The sequence below is a fragment of the Schistocerca americana genome, chromosome 4, assembly GCF_021461395.2.
Source record: "Schistocerca americana isolate TAMUIC-IGC-003095 chromosome 4, iqSchAmer2.1, whole genome shotgun sequence".
Classification (NCBI taxonomy): Eukaryota; Metazoa; Arthropoda; class Insecta; order Orthoptera; family Acrididae; genus Schistocerca; species Schistocerca americana.
The window spans coordinates 140,050,426-140,071,325 of NC_060122.1; the positions used below are offsets into that span (position 1 = coordinate 140,050,426).

Here is a 20,900-nt window from a genome sequence, read left to right on the forward strand (position 1 = left end):
GGCAGATAGAGGGAATATTTTGAAGAGTTGCTCAATGTAGGTGAAAATGCAATCAGTAATGTTTCAGATTTCGAGGTAGAATGGGATAAGAATGATGATGGAAATACGTAGGATCACATTTGAGGAAGTGGAGAAAATGGTCAATAGATTGCAGTGCAATAAAGCAGCTGGGGTGGATGAAATTAAGTCGGAACTCATCAAATACAGTGGAATGTCAGGTCTTAAATGGCTATACAGGATAATTGAAATGGCCTGGGAGTTGGGACAGGTTCCATCAGACTGGAAAAAAGCAGTAATCACACCGGTCTTTAAACATGGAAACAGAAAAGATTGTAACAACTACAGAGAGATCTCTTTAATCAGCGTTGTGGGTAAAATTATCTCAGGTGTTGTTGAAAGGAAAGTGCGAGTATTAGTTGAGGACCAATTGGATGAAAATCAGTGTGGGTTTAGGCCTCTTAGAGGTTGTCAGGACCAGATCTTTAGCTAACGGCAAATAATGGAGAAGTGTTACGAGTGGAACAGGAAATTGTATCTATGCTTTATAGATCTAGAAAAGGCATATGACCGGGTTCCTAGGAGGAAGTTATTGTCTGTTCTACGAGATTATGGAATAGGAGGCAAACCTTTGCAAGCAATTAAAGGTCTTTACATGGATAGTCAGGCAGCAGTTAGAGTTGACGGTAAATTGAGTTCATGGTTCAGAGTAGTTTCAGGGGTAAGACAAGGCTGCAACCTGTCTCCACTGTTGTTCATATTATTTATGGATCATATGTTGAAAACAATAGACTGGCTGGGTGAGATTAAGATATGTGAACACAAAATAAGCAGTCTTGCATATGCGGATTACTTAGTTGTGATGGCAGATTTGATTGAAAGTTTGCAAAGTAATATTTCAGAGCTAGATCAGAAATGTAAGGACTATGGTATGAAGATTAGCATCTCCAAAACGAAAGTAATGTCAGTGGGAAATAAATATAAACCGGTTGTGTGTCAAATAGGAGGAACAAAGTTAGAACAGGTGGACGGTTTCAAGTACTTAGGATGCATATTCTCACAGGATGGCAACATAGTGAAAGAACTGGAAGCGAGGTGTAGCAAAGTTAATGCAGTGAGTGCTCAGCTACGATCTACTCTCTTCTGCAAGAAGGAAGTCAGTACCAAGACTAAGTTATCTGTGCACCGTTCAATCTTTCGACCAACTTTGTTGTATGGGAGCGAAAGCTGGGTGGATTCAGGTTACCTTATCAACAAGGTTGAGGTTACGGATATGAAAGTAGCTAGGATGATTGCAGGTACTAGTAGATGGGAACAATGGCAGGAGGGTGTCCACAATGAGGAAATCAAAGAAAAACTGTGAATGAAGTCTATAGATGTAGCGGTCAGGGCGAACAGGCTTAGATGGTGGGGTCATGTTACACGCATGGAAGAAGCAAGGTTACCCAAGAGACTCATGGTTTCAGCAGTAGAGGGTAGGAGGAGTCGGGGCAGACCAAGGAGAAGGTACCTGGATTCGGTTAAGAATGATTTTGAAGTAATAGGCTTAACATCAGAAGAGACACCAATGTTAGCAGTGAATAGGGGGTCATGGAGGAATTTTATAAGGGGGGCTATGCTCCAGACTGAACGCTGAAAGGCATAATCAGTCTTTGATGATGATGATGATGATGATGATGATGATGATGATGATGATGATGATGATGATGATCTAAAAGCAATCTTATTGTGCCTCACGTTGGTAAAAGCTACGTATGTATCACAGTCATTCCTTCTCCTTTTGTGCTGGACTCGGGAATGGTATGCAGGGAGAACGACTCTCAGCAAACCTCAGTATGAACAATGATTTTTCGGTCATGTTCATTCCTTTAGCTGTAAGTTTCCTACATGAAGTAGGTTACTTGATTCCTACTATAACACGATTTCTCACACTGCACCTAACTTGGGACGTGTGCAGCAGGAGTTGAACTAGCATCTCAGTGCCCTTCTTGCTCTCGCTATTTCATGAACATAGCCTGAAACCCATTGCGTGTTTTGGATCTTCTTTGTCTCCTCCACTAATTTTACCCACTGATTTGAAACTTACTGGTAGATTAAAAGTGTGTGCTGGACATTCCCAGGAAATTGCTTTACTGACTGAGCTATTCAGACATGACTCAAGACTTTCCCTGCTCACGTGAGTCCTTTGTTATCTGTAGTGACTCCCTGAGCAGTTTACGAGCTATCGACCAGTGTTTCCCTCACTCTTATCTGGTGATGGCTATCCAGGAGTCCCTCCATACTCTTGCCCGTTGTGGCCGCTCTGTGGTCTTTGTGTGGCCCCTGGGTCATGTCGGCATCCCGGGAAATGAATGTGTTGACACGCTGGCCAAACAGGCTGTTGGTGCACCAGCCTTGGAGATTGGCCTTTCGTACAGTGACCTCAGGTCAGTTTTGCAGCAGAAGGTACTTCGCACCTTGGGTGAAGAGTGGCGCACCTTTCCTTCACCCAACAAACTTCGGGCCATCAAGGAGCAGCTGCGCATTGGCCACACCTGGATAACACACAGCTGTTTATTGCACCGCGAGGAACCACCTCACTGCGGGTCAACTTTGACAGTGGTCTGCATTTTGTTGGACTGCCCGCTTTTAACTCTGCTCAGACAGACATTTGAGCTGCCTGATACGCTTCCTGGACTTTTATCAGATGGCATTTCGATGGCAGATTTAGTTTTGAGTTTTATTCGTGCAGGGGGTTTTTATCGCTTGATGTAAGTGTTTGTCCTTTTTTTGTGTTGAGTCTGGCCTTTGGCCTACGATTTTAGACCGGGGTTTTTAATTTGTCTCTTAGTGGTTGGCTTTTCCTTTTTTTATTTCTATGGTCAGCCAATTTTAATTCCTTTTTTCTGGTCTCTGTCTGTGTCTTTGTTGTCCTGTGTCGTCTCTTGTCATCTCCATTATTTGTTCTTATTCTTTGTGGATGTTTCAAATTCATGGAAAAAGGGACTGATGGCCCTAGTAGTCTGGTCCCTTCAATCCCACAAACCAACCAACCTGCCCTCATAGCTTTACTTCCATAAGTACCGTTCTCCTATGGGAAATACGGAAGCGTCCGATCCAGCCCGTCTGCTTTGACCCATGACGTCACAAATATGGCGGAAACGACCATAAACCACGATTCCAATATGGCGCATATAAAGTCGGTACGTACACATTATGAGGACGAAAATACATCGAAAAACAAACACACACACTTTCCACAAAAAGCCTAACGACACTAACGAGACAAACGCGGGAAATGGGGTGTTTTTGGGTGGGGGCAAACTAAAAATAAACAAATTTAGACACCCTCCCACACACAAAATGACGAAAAACACAGACATCACAACACTCCCCAAATAGCACTAAACACAATATCATCTGGAATCGGACACTTCCCTTGATCTATATAGCTCAACAGCAGCTTCCGATCCCATAAATTAGAATAAAACACTTCCCTTGGCGTATATAGCTCAAAAACATCTCCCGATACCAATACTAACATACACAGCCACACATTGGGATCGAACACTTCCCTTGACCTGCACAGTGTTAATTTTATCCGTCATATCCATTCCTGAACAAAAACAACAGCCGATCAATTTTACTAAAATTACTGTATGACATACAGCGAACAACACTAAATTAACCTTCACACAAAATCGTTAACTCACTGAAATGAATTCCACTACAAACACAGCCGACACTCTAACAATTCTTGATAATGGGCAAAAGCAAACTGAACCCATTACATCACACAAACGAAAACCCTGAACATACCACCAGATAGCACAAAAAACCACAACACGACGACATCTACAAACACACCACAGTCGCAAACCGCGCCGTCATGATGTCACACACAACACCCTTAAGTCACAGGTCAAAGCAGACGCTTGGGATTGGACGCTTCTGTCGACCCCTCCTATGTTACAAACGTCCTAGAAAGTCATCTTCTGCATAATCAGTGATAGTCCTCCTGGAAGAAAGATTATTGTGGAGTACTGCCTTAGCCACAGCCTTGTAAGAAGTTTAATATAGATTGTTTGTATTCCTTGCATTGTTTCTGTGAACTGAGCTATTGGTGTAAAAGATAGATATGTTATTTTCAACAAATTCCTTAAGGAATGAAACATAGTGCATTTTCATTTTGTTAATCCATGCCAAGTCCATTCTTTTGGAAGAATATGTTGGAGAAAAGCACATTGCTTTTCTTCACAAATTCTGGTCATTTATGACCTGTGTTTCATCTGTTGTAAACTCCGTAGTTTCCCACAGAAGTGTAAGTTTTTGGTTTTTGCACTGAGCTCTTCTTTATGACCTTGTAGAAGGAGTTGCTGTTTTTGTCACTTTCTTTAACTCTGATATTCTCATTTATCATCAGAAAATGAACAAGTTTATACATAGGGTTGAATAATTGTCATGAAATAGGTCAGTCTTATGTTTAGTTTTAAACTGATACTTTGTTCCCACCAGGTCATTTGTTTGTTAATTGTGAGCAATAAAAGTCATATAATGCATCCTTGCAGCAGGCCTGAAATTACTTTCAGATTGACTATCTCTCCCCTGTATTAAAGAAGGTCTATGGAGTCATCAGCCCGGTCACAAACCAGATCAAATATTCAGTAAGCCTATATTTTGTTCACTAGGTAACTATATAGGGTGTCCCAGGACGCCTTGTCAGTACCCGGGTATATGATAGAAAGGATCATTTAAGCAAAAAAGTCTGGGAAAGATGGGCTCTAAAATGTGTTTCTTAAGAGCAGTGAGCACTTGTCCTTCAGAAGAGCTTTGTTTCACAGTACTGGACATGAACAGGCGCTCATAGCTCTTAAGAATACATTTTAGATCCCATGTTTAGGAGACAATTTTGCTTGGAATGATCATCTCTGTTATACCTTGAATATTTGCCATTCTTTCTGGGACACCCTATGTATTGAATGTTTTCCTGAAGTTAAGAAATATGTCATCCACAGAAGTGCCACTATTTGCTGCTTTTTGTATCTTGTGGATGAACAGAACAAATTGGATTTCCTGCATTGATTGTTTGAAAATCCAAGTTGTTTTATACAGACATTTGTAGTCGCCACAATGGTTATAAAGCTTGTTCCATAATTCTACAATGGAGTAACAAAGTTGTTCTGTAGTTACAGTATGTACATATGCCTGATGATCCTCCTTCAAAGTGAGCTTTCCTGTATTGTTTTCCTATCACTTGGAACACTTCATTACTCCAGTGACCTGTGCTAAACTGGTGTCAGAAATGGAGCATTTCCTCAGCCAAGTGATTTAATTCCCCCCCCCCCCCCTCCCTCCCCCCCTCCCCATTCCATGGGCACATGTCAGTAAATGTAATTTCTGCATTTGTGTTGTGATTGGTAGGATGAATAGAAGTAGGCAAACATATGTCGGCGGTCTACACAGCTGTGAAAGATAGAATTCAGTAGTCTAATTAAGTCTTCTATGTTTCATCCTCCAAATGGTTACTGAAAAAATGTGGAAGTACTGAAAGTTGTGATTCCACCCAGCTGCTTTGACCCATAATAGTGGATACCCCAGTTGCAAGCATATGCAATAAAGCAACCATGCTGCCACTCATTACACCTGGAAACAAACATAGATAACATGCGAAATATTTAACTCCAGCAATAAAATCTAACAGGACAGCTGTGGTAAGTTGGGGGTTTTGGTCATGGACAAACTAAACATACGACGACAAAAATAACACTGCCATTCCAAAGCAAATATTAACCCAGATGAACCACACAACATTCTCAACATTCAAAACAATCAGAAATTGAAAACCATTGGAATGGTAAATTTCTCATGTCTGATATAGCTCAAACAAAGCTCTCAAAATCAGGATTCCCTTAACAATGCAAAAAACCCGTTTCACAAATTTCACTTCACCTATATGCAGCTCAAACAAGCCCTTGAGACCAGGAACCCAGGCACAACTCAAAAATTTGGTACCACAAATTTCACTTGACATATGTAGGTCATACGAACCCCTCAATAACACGAACTACTCACAGCTCCAAAATCAGATACTGCAAATTTCACTTGATGTAGATGCCATCTAAAATGAAATTCCACACTAGCAAAAACCAACATACAAAATCTGTTATCCACTCCTTTGCATTTCTTGTCTGTCTAAAACAGAAGTCCAAAGTACAGCAAACCAAAACTCACACAATAATATAAAAAATGTGATCCAAGCAATGACAGTAAACTAGTATCCATTATACCAACCACAATCCAGCATAATCACTAAAAATTAACAAGAAAAGGCTTGAAATTTGTATAAACTTGCATCATCACCAGTTTTGATATAAACTAATGACTATAAACATTTACCATACACAAAATAAAAAAAAAAAACACATAAAAATACTTCGCGCGCGTGCCCCACACACATAAAGACACACATAAACCTGAAAACCAAAATCAATCAAAATCAGTCCAACAAATTATTGTAGGAACATGGTCATAGATACCATATCTTTGCTCATTGCAGCAAGTTGTTATCTGCCCGTAAATTTCTCTGTCATGTCCATTACTGACGAAAAAGGAAAACCACTGCTAAACTTCAGACCGTAAGAAACCTATGGCACTAATAATACCAAGCAGAAGTACTGATCTGTCACGCACAGTATGCAAAATCAAAGTAGTTCACTAGTGAACTACCACAGATTCTTCCAATGAAAACTTCACGAACTCAACTGACAATGTCAAATGAATCACTACCATATCTAACCAACAGTTATGAAATATAAACATCCAATGTGAGTAAGCCACCAAATACTATAATGCGCCATTTACAAACTTGACTTCCCTCAAAACTGCTGTGCCACTGTGAGATCACATGACACAGTTACATCGGAGATCAAAGCAAATTGGTGGAACTGCAATTTTCAGTTCCTCCAAAACTGTGTAGGTGACTTTAAACCATTTATGTACTTTATATAATAGCAAAACTTCATAGGTTCTTTCCTTTCTTTTTTGGGGCCTATCAGTACTTTCACATTCATTGATTGTGTCCCCCATTGCCAACCTTACACTCATTTAAACTTCATTCAGCAATAGTTTTTAACTAGTAGTTTTACGTAGTTTAAATCTCTGATGAAGATCTGTTTGCTTTTTTAGCAGCTTTCTCACACAGTTATTGTTTCATAGAGGGAAGTGTTTCCCATCCTGAAAGTCTTGATGAGCACTTACATATCTAATGCTTATTGTACAATGGTCTTGAGTGTTACTCATTGTTACTCCAAATGTTTTTATCCAAATGTGACTGGTGTGAAATTGACTTCTTAACAATCTGCTGCATGTCATATTTCATTTGCTAAATAGAAAAAAGTTGTTTCTTTTTAACCATGGTTTTTAACAACTTGAGTTATTGATGGTATAATGTCTTTCTGTCACGTTTCCCTTTTTTAACTGAATCAAAATGTTCAGATCTCTTAGTTATCAGAAGGTCTAACATTTTGTCATGAAAAGTCTGGTATCTAACTAGCTACTGCTAGAAATTTTCTGAAAATATATTCAGAATCATCTCATTCAAATCCCCAACCCTGGAACAGTTTTTAATCACTTGAGCATCCCATTCTCAAGCTTGCAATGTGAAATCTCTCCATACTACCAATACTACCACAATATGACAGTGAAATTTCTGTATGATAATCTCCAAGTTTTCTCTGAAACGCCAAATGCATCCAGTTGTCCTGTTTAAACTCATTTATCACCACCACTTTCTAATGCTCTGCAAAATAATATTTATTTGATTATGAACCAACTTTCGGCTTCTTAGGCCATCTTCAGGTGACAACTGAATGTCGCAAATACAAATAAACGTGACATGCAACTTACATAGGTATTATTTGTAGAGGAGATACAAAAATGACGTATTTTTTACAAAGGAAAATTTTACAATAATTACATTAACTAAAAACGGGACAAAGAAAGTTTTTATGTGGAGGTGCATACAACAAATAATAAGTAAAATGACTTTACAGTTTGAATCTATGTTTGTATCTAAATCGTACTTTAACAAGGAGGAAAACAGAAATTGAGTCTGATCATTTAATACTAGGCTGGCATTCTGTGTCATGTATTTGTTGATTTCCAGGATTTCTTGTAAGGTTGTCCCTGTGATTTTTTTTTTTTGACAAAGTAAAATTTCACATTCTACATCATACAGATGGTTTTTTGCAAAAAGAAGCCGAAAGTCAGTTCATGACCAAATGAATATAATTTTGCTGAACATTAGGAAGTGTTTTCCCTATTTAATATTATCATATTTTCTGTCAACCAGACAGCTATTCACTTCTGATTCCAGCTATCTTTCTGTTCTTCGTACTATGTTTGAATTATTACCATTATTGAGAGAGACTAATTTTGCGCATTACAATGAAAAATTTTCCTTTTAACCACTGCCATATTAAAATTTTCTCTTTCTGATTTGAAAGGACGGATGTTATCCTCTGCACTCAGTTTGGCTGCTGTACTTCTCTCTTGAATCACAGAGTGTATATGATTAACAGGCCTATGGAGGAGTTTGTCTAACCTTTTTTTTAAGATCAGATGTATCCCACTTACAGACTAGTTGCAGTGTGTGTAGATCACACCTACCTAGTAAGAGGAGTCTTACTATTCTCCACTCAATAACAGAGATAAAAAAAAATCTTCATATGATTGTTGCACTATTGTCCGAACCCCTTGTTTAAGCCCTCCACTGAGCTTCAAACCATTGTTTGTGATCAATTCTTGCTTAGATGCTGCAAATTGCAGGCTGTGCTTTTACCCCATGCATAAGGCTTACTGTCTCAGATGACTCAACTGGCCATGTAAAGGAATCAGTGGTAGCCTCTGAGTGGCAGCATCCAGTTGTGCTGAATGGCCTATTACATGTTGTCAGCTGTACTCAGTAGCCATCAATGGAGGGGTATCTGTTGAGAGGCCAGACAAACGTGTGGTTCCTGAAGAGGGGCAGCAGCCTTTCAGTAGTTACAGGGGCAACAGTCTGGATGATTGACTGATCTGGCCTTGTAACACCAGCCAAAATGGACTTGCTGTGCTGGTACTTGCAAACGGCTGAAAGCAAGGGGAAGCTACGGCTGTAATTTTTCCCGAGGGCATGCAGCTTTACTGTATGGTTAAATGATGATGGCGTCCTCTTGGGTAAAATATTCTGGAGGTAAAATAGTCCCCCATTCGGATCTCCGGGCGGGGACTACTCAAGAGGATGTCATTATCAGGAGAAAGAAAACTGGCGTTCTACGGATCAGAGCGTGGAATGTCAGATCCCTTAATCGGGCAGGTAGGTTACCAAATTTAAAAAGGGAAATGGATAGGTTGAAGTTAGATATAGTGGGAATTAGTGAAGTTCGGTGGCAGGGGGAACAAGACTTCTGGTCAGGTGACTACAGGGTTGTAAATACAAAATCAAATAGTGGTGATGCAGGAGTAGGTTTAATAATGAATAAAAAATAGGAGTATGGGTAAGCTACTGCAAACAGCATAGTGAACGCATTATTGTGGCCAAGATAGACACGAAGCCCACACCTACCACAGTAGTACAAGTTTATATGCCAACTAGCTTTGCAGATGACGAAGAAATTGAAGAAATTTATGATGAAATAAAAGAAATTATTCAGCTAGTGAAGGGAGACGAGAATTTAATAGTCATGGGTGATTGGAATTCGGTAGTAGGTAAAGGTAGAGAAGGAAACGTAGTAGGTGAATATGGATTGGGGGTAAGAAATGAAAGAGGAAGCCGCCTGGAAGAATTTTGCACAGAGCATAACTTAATCATAGCTAACACTTGGTTCAAGAATCATGAAATAATATTGTATACATGGAAGAAGGCTGGAGATACTGGAAGGTTTCAGATAGATTATATAATGGTAAGACAGAGATTTAGGAAAAGCACTCTGTCTTCAGGCCATGAGTGGCCTACTGGGACCATCCGACCGCCATGTCATCCTCGGTGGAGGATGCGGAGAGGAGGGGCATGGGGTCAGCATACCACTCTCCCGGTTTTAAGATAGTATTCTTGACTGAAGCCGCTACTATTCGGTCGAGTAGCTCTTCAATTGGCGTCACAAGGCTGAGTGCACCCCGAAAAATGGCAACAGCGCATGGCAGCCTGGATGGTCACCCATCCAAGTGCCGACCACGCCCGACAGTGCTTTACTTCGGTGATCTCACGGGAACCGGTGTATCCACTGTGGCAAGGCCGTTGCCCAGAGATTTAGGAACCAGATTTTACCTTGTAAGACATTTCCAAGGGGCAGACGTGGACTCTGACCACAATCTATTGGTTATGAGCTGTAGATTAAAACTGTAGAAACGTGGGAATTTAAGGCAATGGGACCTGGATAAACTGACTAAACTAGAGGTTGTACAGTGTTTCAGGGAGAGCATAAGGGAACAATTGAAAAGAATGGGGGAAAGAAATACAGTAGAAGAAGAATGGGTAGCTTTGAGGGATGAAGTAATGAAAGCAACAGAGGATCAAGTAGGTAAAAAGATGAGGGCTAGTAGAAATCGTTGGGTAACAGAAGAAATATTGAAATTAATTGATGAAAGGAGAAAATACAAAAAAGCAGTAAGTGAAGCAGGCAAAAAGGAATACAAACGTCTCAGAAATGAGATCAACAGGAAGTGCAAAATGGCTCAGCAGGGATGGCTAGAGGACAAATGTAAGGATGTAGAGGCTTATCTCACTAGTGGTAAGATAGATACTGCCTACAGGAAAATTAAAGAGACCTTTGGAGAGAAGAGAACCACTTGTATGAATATCAAGAGCTCAGATGGAAACCCAGTTCTATGCAAAGAAGGGAAGGCAGAAAGGTGGAAGGAGTATATAGAGGGTCTATACAAGGGCGATGCACTTGAGGACAATATTATGGAAATGGAAGAGGATATAGATGAAGATGAAATGGGAGATATGATACTGCGTGAAGAGTTTGACAGGGCACTGAAAGACCTAAGTTGAAACAAGGCCCCAGGAGTAGACAACAGTCCTGACAAAACTCTACTATCTGGTGAGCAAAATGTATGAGGCAGGCGAAATACCCTCAGACTGCAAGAAGAATATAATAATTCCAATACCAAAGAAAGCAGGTGTTGACAATGTGAAAATTATCGAGCTATCAATTTAATAAGTCACAGCTGCAAAATACTAACGCGAATTCTTTTCAGACAAGTGGAAAAACAGCTAGAAGCCGACCTCGGGGAAGATCAGTTTGGATTCCGTAGAAATATTGGAACACATGAGGCAATACTGACCCTACGATTTATCTTAGAAGCTAGATTAAGAAAAGGCAAACCTACATTTCTAGCATTTGTAGACTTAGAGAAAGCTTTTGACAATGTTGACTGGAATACTCTCTTTCAGATTCTGAAGGTGGCAGGGGTAAAATACAGGGAGCGAAAGGCTATTTACAATTTGTACTGAAACCAGATGGCAGTTATAAGAGTTGAGGGGCATGAAAGGGAAGCAGTGGTTGGGAAGGGAGTGAGACAGGGCTGTAGCCTCTCCCCGATGTTATTCAATCTGTATGTTGAGCAAGCAGTAAAAGAAACAAAAGAAAAGTTCGGAGTAGGTATTAAAATCCATGGAGAAGAAATAAAAACTTTGAGGTTCACTGATGACATTGTAATTCTGTCAGAGACAGCAAAGGACTTGGAAGAGCAGTTGAACGGAATGGATAGTGTCTTGAAAGGAGGGTATAAGATGAACATCAACAAAAGCAAAATGAGGATAATGGAATGTAGTCGAATTAAGTCGGGTGATGCTGAGGAATTAGATTAGGAAGTGAGACACTTAAAGTAGTGAAGGAGTTTTGCTATTTGGGGAGCAAAATAACTGATGATGGTCAAAGTAGAGAGGATATAAAATGTAGACTGGCAATGGCAAGGAAAGTGTTTCTGAAGAAAGAGAAATTTGTTAACATAGAGTATAGATTTAAGTGTCAGGAAGTCGTTTCCGAAAGTATTTGTATGGAGTGTAGTCATGTATGGAAGTGAAACATAGACGATAAATAGTTTGGACAAGAAGAGAATAGAAGCTTTTGAAATGTGGTGCTACAGAAGAATGCTGAAGATTGGATGGGTAGATCACATAACTAATGAGGAGGTATTGAATAGGATTGGGGAGAAGAGGAGTTTGCGGTACAACTGGACTAGAAGAAGGGATCAGTTGGTAGGACATGTTCTGAGGCATCAAGGGATCACCAATTTAGTATTGGAGGGCAGTGTGGAGGGTGAAAATCGTAGAGGGAGACCAAGAAATGAATACACTAAGCAGATTCAGAAGGATGTAGGCTGCAGTACGTACTGGGAGATGAAGCAGTTTGCACAGGATAGAGTAGCATGGAGAGCTGCATCAAACCAGTCTCAGGACTGAAGACCACAACAACAACAGCAACAACCACCACCTTAATTTGCAAGTTCTTGTAACCAGAATATCCAACTGATTTGCTTGTGGTGTGATAGAAATGAGCCACAATTCTGATCCATGAAGTGTTTACACTGTCTCCGATACCATCTGGGCTGCACCTTGTATCTGTTTCTGAGGCATAATTAGAGAACCACCCAGCAAAAATCACAGTGAATTTTTGAATACAAGGCACAGCTAGAGGTGTTGCAGCCACTTCCAAGTGTTTCAAAGCTGCCACAGCCAAGGGCAGTAGCCGGAAGCCTGTCATCTAGATAGTGCAACTTCTACTTGTTTCTGACTAATGACCATTTCCTTCTTCGTCTGCACTCTACAAACACAGTCCTATCCATTTTCCACTAAATGCAGCTGTGCAGCAGCAGAATTAGAGTCTAATTGAAGACCAGAGTGAGACCATTATAACAGGAGAACAAGCTACATGACTGTGATGCACAGGAACTGTGCTACTAAAATGCGAACTCCAAAAAATAAAAATGAGAGAATGATAACTAGGCCATGTGCATTTTATTCTGTGACAACACATTTTTTTCTGAAAGCAGGTTGATTTTACTCAGGATTACAATAAACCATATTATTCCCCACTCTTTTAGCTACAAAACCCTAATTTTGAACTAGTATCTGTTCAATGCGCCAACCTTATGCCACTTTATTGAGGGGGGCCCTGAATTCCCACATGGTATTACTTTGCCAATTGACATCAAGCTAGCATCTTCCTGCATCAATAACCTCCCCACTATCCCTGTACTGCTTCCCGCAGGGTGCAGCCTTCATTGTGCAAAACAGGTGGAAGTCGGAAGGTGCATGATCTGGGCTGTAGGGTGGATGAGGAAGAACAGTCCGCTGAAGTTTTATGAGCTCCTCTCGGGTGTGCAGATATTTATGAGACTTTGCACTGTCATGGAGAAGAAGTTCATTTGCATTTTTGTAACGACACACACACACACACACACACACACACACACACACACACACACACTGAAATCATTTCTTCAATTTCCTAAGGGAAGCATGATACACTTCGGAGTTAGTTGTTGCACCGTGAGGGAGGATATCAAACAGGATAACTCCTTCAGAGCTCCAGAAGACTGTCGCTGTGACTTTACCTCCCAAGGGTGTGGTTTTGAACTTTTTCTTTGGAGGAGAGTTGGTGTGGCACCTCTCCATGTTTGGCAGTTTTTCTCCTCTGAAGCGATGCACTCATGTTTCATAGCTTGTGATGATGTTTGACAAAAAAGTGTCATGATCAGTCTTGTAATGCCCTAGCAGTTCTGCACAGATGGTCCTTTGGCATTCTTTATGACCCTATGTTAGGCGGCTTGGAACCCAGTGGGCACACACCTGTGAGTACCCCAACTGGTGGATGAGTGTGTCGGCACTACCAACAGACACATCAAGTTGTGCAGCAAGGTGTTTGATTGTGATATGTTGATCAGCTCGAATGAGACTGTCTGCACTTTCCAACACCGTAGGAGTCACAACAGTGTGTGGCTGGCCAGCACATTGGAGATCAAACAGGTTTTCGTGACTTTGTTGCAGTGATGATAGACACCTGGCCCAGTGACTCACTGTACTTTTGTTCACTGCCAGATCTCCATAGCCATTCTGAAAGCACCAATGAATTCTTTGGTTTTCTGCCAAGAGAAAGTTGGTGATAGCTTGGAGGACACCTCCATTATAGATACCATTTTAAAGGCTATGTATAGCCCTGCCGCTATCGTAATTTCATGGAATTATAGAGGCTGAAGTGGGAATATTGCACAATGTCCCAAACAAATTCTGCATTTTCTCAGCTGTAATTGGTTGAGAAAAAAAGTGTTGCATTACCTATCAAATGCCTGTCGAAAAGAATTGAGAACGTGTATTAAGTGACACATTCTGTATACACATTGATGGATGAATCTGACTAGTAATGGTTATTGTTGCTTATGTCTGAACAACATATGTTTAACAAATAAAGTAACAATAGTAAAAATAAAAATCTGATATGACCAATAGATTGGTGTCACTATTTACTAGTTTTCTAGATTGATATGTCCTTTTTATAAAAATTAAATACAGCGGTCACTATGTTAAAAGATTAGTTTGAGCATCCTTGTGCCTTTCTTCGCTATATCGTATTGGAAGTAGTTCCCCCCCCCCCCCCCCCCCCCCCTCCAGTCTGGCTTATATGTAATTGCTACTTAGTTGTGTGCCATACAGTGAAGTGATGAGTATTAATTTAAGATATTTTGTTTATTATAGGGCCATCCTCTGGACCAATACCTGAAAGATATAGGATTCAGAGATTATGAAAGTGAAACTCCAAACATTCAGAAGAGATGCGAGAAAGTAACTGAGAAATGTAGCATTTCTACAAGGATATTGGTAAGTTTGTATGTTTCTCAGTGACTTCTATAAATGTTAGGCAAAAAGTGTATTTATGTATCTCTCTTTATCTGGCTGGGTGTTGGTACTGGATATTTGAATCATCCAGAAATATGCCTCTCATTGTTCTCTAATTACAAAATTGAGCAAAGTGACACTGTGCTGAAGACACTGGACCCATATTTTGGAGATGTGCTCAAATCCCTTATGAACATCCAGATTTAGATTCATTTCATCTGTCTTTGCTAGGAGGGATGGTAGGATAACACTAACCAGCAATAAATAAACTAACAGCTGTATTTTCATCTCTGATTTATTCCAGCGGGATCTGGTTTTGGCATTCGATTGTGCTATCATCAGGTCACCTATGGTGACATAGTGGCCAAGTTTATATTGCTAGGCAAAATATAAAAAAAAATGAACCAATATCCATACCAGCGTATGTAAAACGGTTCTACACTCATAAACAATCTGAGCACAGATTGTTTACAAGTTTGTAGTCATGTTACATATGCTTGTGTGGATACTGATTCGCTTTTGCATGATATTTTGTCTGCCAATATAAGCTCAGCCACTATGTCACTACAGAGGACATGATGGTGGCATAATGGAATGCCAAAATCAGTTGCCTCTGGAATAAATCAGAGATGAAAATATGACTGTTGATTTATTTATTGCTGGTTATATCCAGATTCAAAAAAGTTTTCATGATTTCCCCAAATTTATTAAAAACAAATGACGAGATTTTTCCTCTGAAAGGGACACAACCAGTAAAGTCCCCAGCCTTATAATATTCGAGCTTATCCTTAATCTACAGTGACCTCATTGTTGACAGCATGTTAAAAATTAATCTTGCTTCACAATTTCATTGATAGATTTACAAACCTGAATTTTCAACATGAGGGATCTTCCCAGATGTGTCAAATGTCATTCATGCCATTGACTGCAAAATTTGGCTAGACAAAGATCCAGGGAATATCAAAAATTTACTATTCTGATTATGGAGATGTTGCACAAGGTGTGCCCAAGGTTCAGTGCTTGGACCAATTCTGTTCCATAATAGGAGGTACAGGGGAACTGAGTAATTTGTTTGCCAGAAATAATGTGGTAGTCAACAGAAGGAAAACAACCTACCTGAATTTTCATCTGAGAAACAAGAAATTTATGCCCAATGTGAAAATAAATAGCTCTGAAAAATCTTCCATTTTCTACATCAGCAACAAGATATTTAGACCTGCAGACCCAGAACATCTTAAAATCGTAAATGCACATAAATGAAACATATAGTAAGGTGAATAAAGTGTGCTATGCCTCCTGCATCCTTGCATGCTGCAAAAGCTGAGAGATTGTTTACTGTTTATTGTGTTCAATTTCATTGTGTAATGCTGTATGGTATCATATTCTGGGGAGATTATCCACATGTCTCATTCTCCTCATCCCAAAGAGACCTGCGAGAGCAATGAAAAGTGCAAAACCAACGGACAGTGGTTGACTTCACTTTCAAAAATCAATCATTTTACTTGTTAGGCATCTCTAAGTATCAGAAATGTATAACTTTGTAATAAGTAGCAGTGTAAAATTTGTCAAAAAATATGTATGTCCATGATTATGGAGCAAGACAGAAAATGAAAGTCATTGTTCAAAGATATATCTGCCTTTAAAAAATTTCCCATTTAAACAAGTCATTCAACTTTACAACAGTATGCCATCAGAAAAAAAGGGGGAAAAAACATGAAGCCTTTGTCTTTGTGTAGGAGTTAGAAAACCTTCTTGCTTGATCGTTGTTTTTGCACTTTATCTGAACTTTTGCTCCATATGCGAACAAAAAAATATGAAATCAATTGCAGGAATGATTTTGTTGTAAATGAAATAAAAACCAATGTAAAAATGTGGAAATAAATGTTTTGTGTTTGTACCATCTTCAGCTGTGCCAGTTTTCTACTTTAAGAGTGTGGACGAGAGAAATATGAAAACTGTAATAGCCATGTAATAAGTTGTAATCTGTAACTGTGCCAAGTAGGTATAATTATTTTGTGTATCTTTGAGTGGGACATGAAACTAAAATAACATAGTAATAAATAATATCTGTGTAATAGTGTGTTTTGTAATTTATTCTCACATCACCTCAATTCATCAACCATGACATTGCAGTATGACTTGCCCAATATCATAATATATGTTTCATGTATCACCATGTGCATGTCTTACACAAGAATGGTTTGGGGGGGACAAATAGATAAATTGACATCCACTGCTGTTTAAATGCCTTATGTAGACTTTCCCATGAATTGTGGTCTTTAGCTACACACATTCATACTGCTCAGGCATGTTTCCTAATGTCATGTACCCCTCTTCTATTGGGTTGTCAGTTCAGTCTTTTTTTTTCTCATTGAATCCAGTAAAAGACTTCCTTGCTGCATCTGCCATCTATTCACTTGGCTATGTGTCCCACTCATCACCATTACATTTTATTTAGTCATATTTACATCTTCCAGTCCAGTCTGTGTCCTGGTTAAATTGTTTAGCCTCCTGTATCTCCTAGCAATTTGCGATACACATCCACCCACAGCATCCACAGCTTGCTATGCAAACCTCAGCTTTTGAATGCGTTTACAATAACATTTCGAGTCTCATTGCAACTGGTAATAAGTTTTGGTTTTGAACCCACTTCAGACACATTGAGAGCTTAGTTCTAAGACCTGCTTAATTGACTAATGACATTCCAGGCAACTCCTCTCTCTCTCTCTCTCTCTCTCTCTCTCTCTCTCTCTCTGTGTGTGTGTGTGTGTGTGTGTGTGTGTGTGTGTGTGTGTGTGTGTGTGTGTGTGTGTGTGTGAGAGAGAGAGAGCATGTGTAGGGTTTTTCCTTCTGTCCATCCAGTTGTTTCCTTCTCACTCTTTTAATAAATTCCAATAAAAGCTGTAGTACTGACGTGTATATTCTTCAGTATACTAATGTAAGTTTGATCGGTTATACAGAGGAGATTAGTAGGTCTACAGTTTTGAAGTCCAAACTGTGGTTGGCTATGTAGCCCATTGCTTTACAGGTGGTCAGCAATCCTGGAGTGCAATACCTTGACAACAATTTTGAGAAAATGATGTAAGCTATGAAACTTGGCAGTACTTACTGGCATCTGTGGTGTCATCCTTCTTATAGAGAGGCCCAACGTTGGAAAATATTTAATCTTTCTGGGGAAACACCATGAATTAATAATGGATTACATAATATGTTTGGCAAGGTGGTCACCAAGTGACAAATATAATTTTAGTGCTCATCAAAACATAAGTTTTGACCATATTTTTTATTCCATCTGATTAACATTTTGATTATTTTTTGTATTATATTTAGTTATTACATTGAAGGGTTATCTGTGAAATGAATTTTTGTTTACTTGCGTACATCTGACATTACAGAACTCGCCCTCATAGCGAACTTAATACATTACACTTATAAAAAGTTAATAATACCATTATCAAACAGTGGAAAGTCCAGGATGGAATAATAAGTTATTGGCAAGGTATGTTGCTACTCACTGTAGAGCTGACACATTGAGATGCAGACAGACGCACTGAAAAGACTATTACACTTTAAACTTTCAGCCAGAGCCTTCATCAGAAAAGAGAAACACATGTGCTTTCACAAAAGCAGGTACATCTCTCGTACACATAACCACTATCTCTGGTTGCTCATGCCAAACTGAAGCTGTAATGCATCGAACAGGAACAACAATCCATGGGGGATGGGGGGTGGGGGAGGAAGAAAGGGAAGTAAAGAGAAGGGAGTGCAAAGGAGAGGAGCAGAAATGGGGGAAAGATTGGTGGCTGCATTGGCAGATAGTAGCACACAGTGAGGGTGAGTGGACATGAGTAGGGGGGAGGTGATAGAACAGAGGGGCAGAAATTGTTTGGGAGGGGGGGGGGGGGGGAGGCAGTGGGTTACCATAATTTGAGGCCTGGATGATTTCAGGAGTGGAGAATGTGTTGTAAGGATAACTCCCATCTGTGCAGTTCAGAAAAACTGATGGTGGAAAGGAGGATACAGACAGCCTGGTTTGTGAAGCAGCCATTGAAAAACAGCTTGTTATGTTCAGCTGCATGATGTGCAACACGGTGACCCATTTTGCTCTTGGCCACAGTTTGGTAGTGGCAATTAATCATGGCAAATAACTGGTTGGTAGTCATATTAATAGAAACAGCTGAGCAATGAGTGCAGCAGAGCTGGTGCACGACATGGCTGCTTTCACAGTGGCCCAGCCTCTGATGGGGTGGGTTAAGCCTGTGACAGGACTGGAATGGGAAGAATTGGGTGGATGGATTGGGCAGATCTTACACCTGGGCCATCCACAGGGATATGGTATGTGTGGAAAGGGGTTGGGTTTGGGAGTGGTGTGGTGGAGTAGGATGTTGTGGAGGTTGGCTGAGTGACAGAACACCACTGAAGGAGAAGTAGGAAAGATCTTGGGTAGGATGTCCCTTATATCAGGGTGTGATGATGGACAATCAAAGTACTTATCAATCATTATGCCCTGATATGAGTGAGCAAGTGCTGTGTGCTATATGGCTTCATGGTTAGTGTCGCTGGCTGGAGTGCTACAGTTCACCCGTTCAAACCCGACCACCAGTAATTATTTGTTATTTAGTATTTACCATTTCTGGAAGGATCTCAAAATTTCTTGTGTTTGTATATTTGGGAATATTCAGTATCTGTATGAATAGCAGCACTCATCCAAGAGTTAAGTGCTGTTCTGTCTGTATACTGGTGTTCATAATAAATGTGCTCTGTGTTTAGTGTTGTACTTCATTGAAAACTGTGCTTTTGGATTTGGGCTGTATTGTGGGTTAGACATGATGTTTGATGGATATGCTAGTACTTCAAAACACCTACATCTCTGTGGCTTCAATTAGGCAATGGAAAAGCCATTCCCTACACAGACAGGAACTGGAATACAAGCAGTACATCATCCTCAACATCTGTATATTCAGGAGACCAAAGGATTGCAAAATAGTATCAGAGTTTTTCAGAGACGCCCAGACAAAATGTATGAAATGATCCAACTGAGTCACCAAATACAAGAGGTGGGGTGCCTTGATGTCTTTAGCAGATGTGTACTTTTACCTGGATGATGCAGCTCAACAGTAGGTGAGATCTCAGTATGAACTGAAGAAAGCATTTGGTGATAATCAGCAGCAAGTCTGCTTAATGCAAGAAAAGCCCCTTAGGGATCCAGAATTCATTTGCTGGGTACAGGCTTGGTTACCCTCGGGTTCCTGAGCTGGGGGCTGATAATCACCATCAGTCCTCTGTCACTATAAGCCCTGGGCATGCTTCAGCAGCCACGATGCAGCACAGAGGTGGAGTATTGTGTGTCACAGTGGGGCTAAATAAACACTGTATCATTGTAAGAGGTACAGAGTAAAATACGCGTGACTGAGCATACCCCAGTTCACTACTGCCAGTAACATGTCATCATAACCCATTTGTGCTTAACATAGAAAGGATTGCACCATAATTTAAGAGTGAAATTGAAAATTAAAATAACTATTTTTTAAAGCATGTCTGAGAAAGAGGGGCCATTTAGATACTGCTACCTGTGCCTAGGGCGGTTGATAACAGATGTTCCTTTTGGTGATCCACTGTGCTCCTATGAAAATACCCCCAGAGAGGCAGTGGTAGGACACAATTTACACCAAGATAGCAAACTGTCTGCATCTGTCAAATGCCAATGTGTGTTGTGCCTCAGATGATGTCAGTGCTGGGCAGACGTGCATGCATTTTCGGTGAAATTAGGTAGTGAACTCGTGAGGACTGTACACTGTCCTGAGTCATTTAGATTTCACGGAAGTAACTGCTTGTATGCTACCCTTAATGCCGACAAAATCGTGTGGCAAGTGGTGAGACTATTTTCCACTTTCAAGGTGAGCAATTAACTTTTGGTGATAGAAATCAGGGTGATAGACCATTTTACTTGGAACTTCCCTTAGAGGTCACCTTTGAACTATTAATAATACTGTTTCTGATAGGGATATTAGTTACAATACTAAGACTTACATTTTGTGTTTGT

The 20,900-nt window shown here is 40.1% G+C and overlaps 1 protein-coding gene and 1 pseudogene across 1 annotated transcript in view; one reads left to right on the forward strand and one right to left on the reverse strand.

Annotated features, from left to right (window-relative positions):
- Nucleotides 1-20,900, forward strand: part of LOC124613306 — a 106,076-nt gene that overhangs the window by 2,175 nt on the left and 83,001 nt on the right. Inside the window, exon 2 of the mRNA XM_047142001.1 lies at nt 14,717-14,839. Coding sequence (XP_046997957.1) covers nt 14,717-14,839 — 123 coding nt within the window. The remainder of the gene's footprint in view (nt 1-14,716; nt 14,840-20,900) is intronic.
- Nucleotides 10,140-10,257, reverse strand: LOC124614236 (annotated as a pseudogene).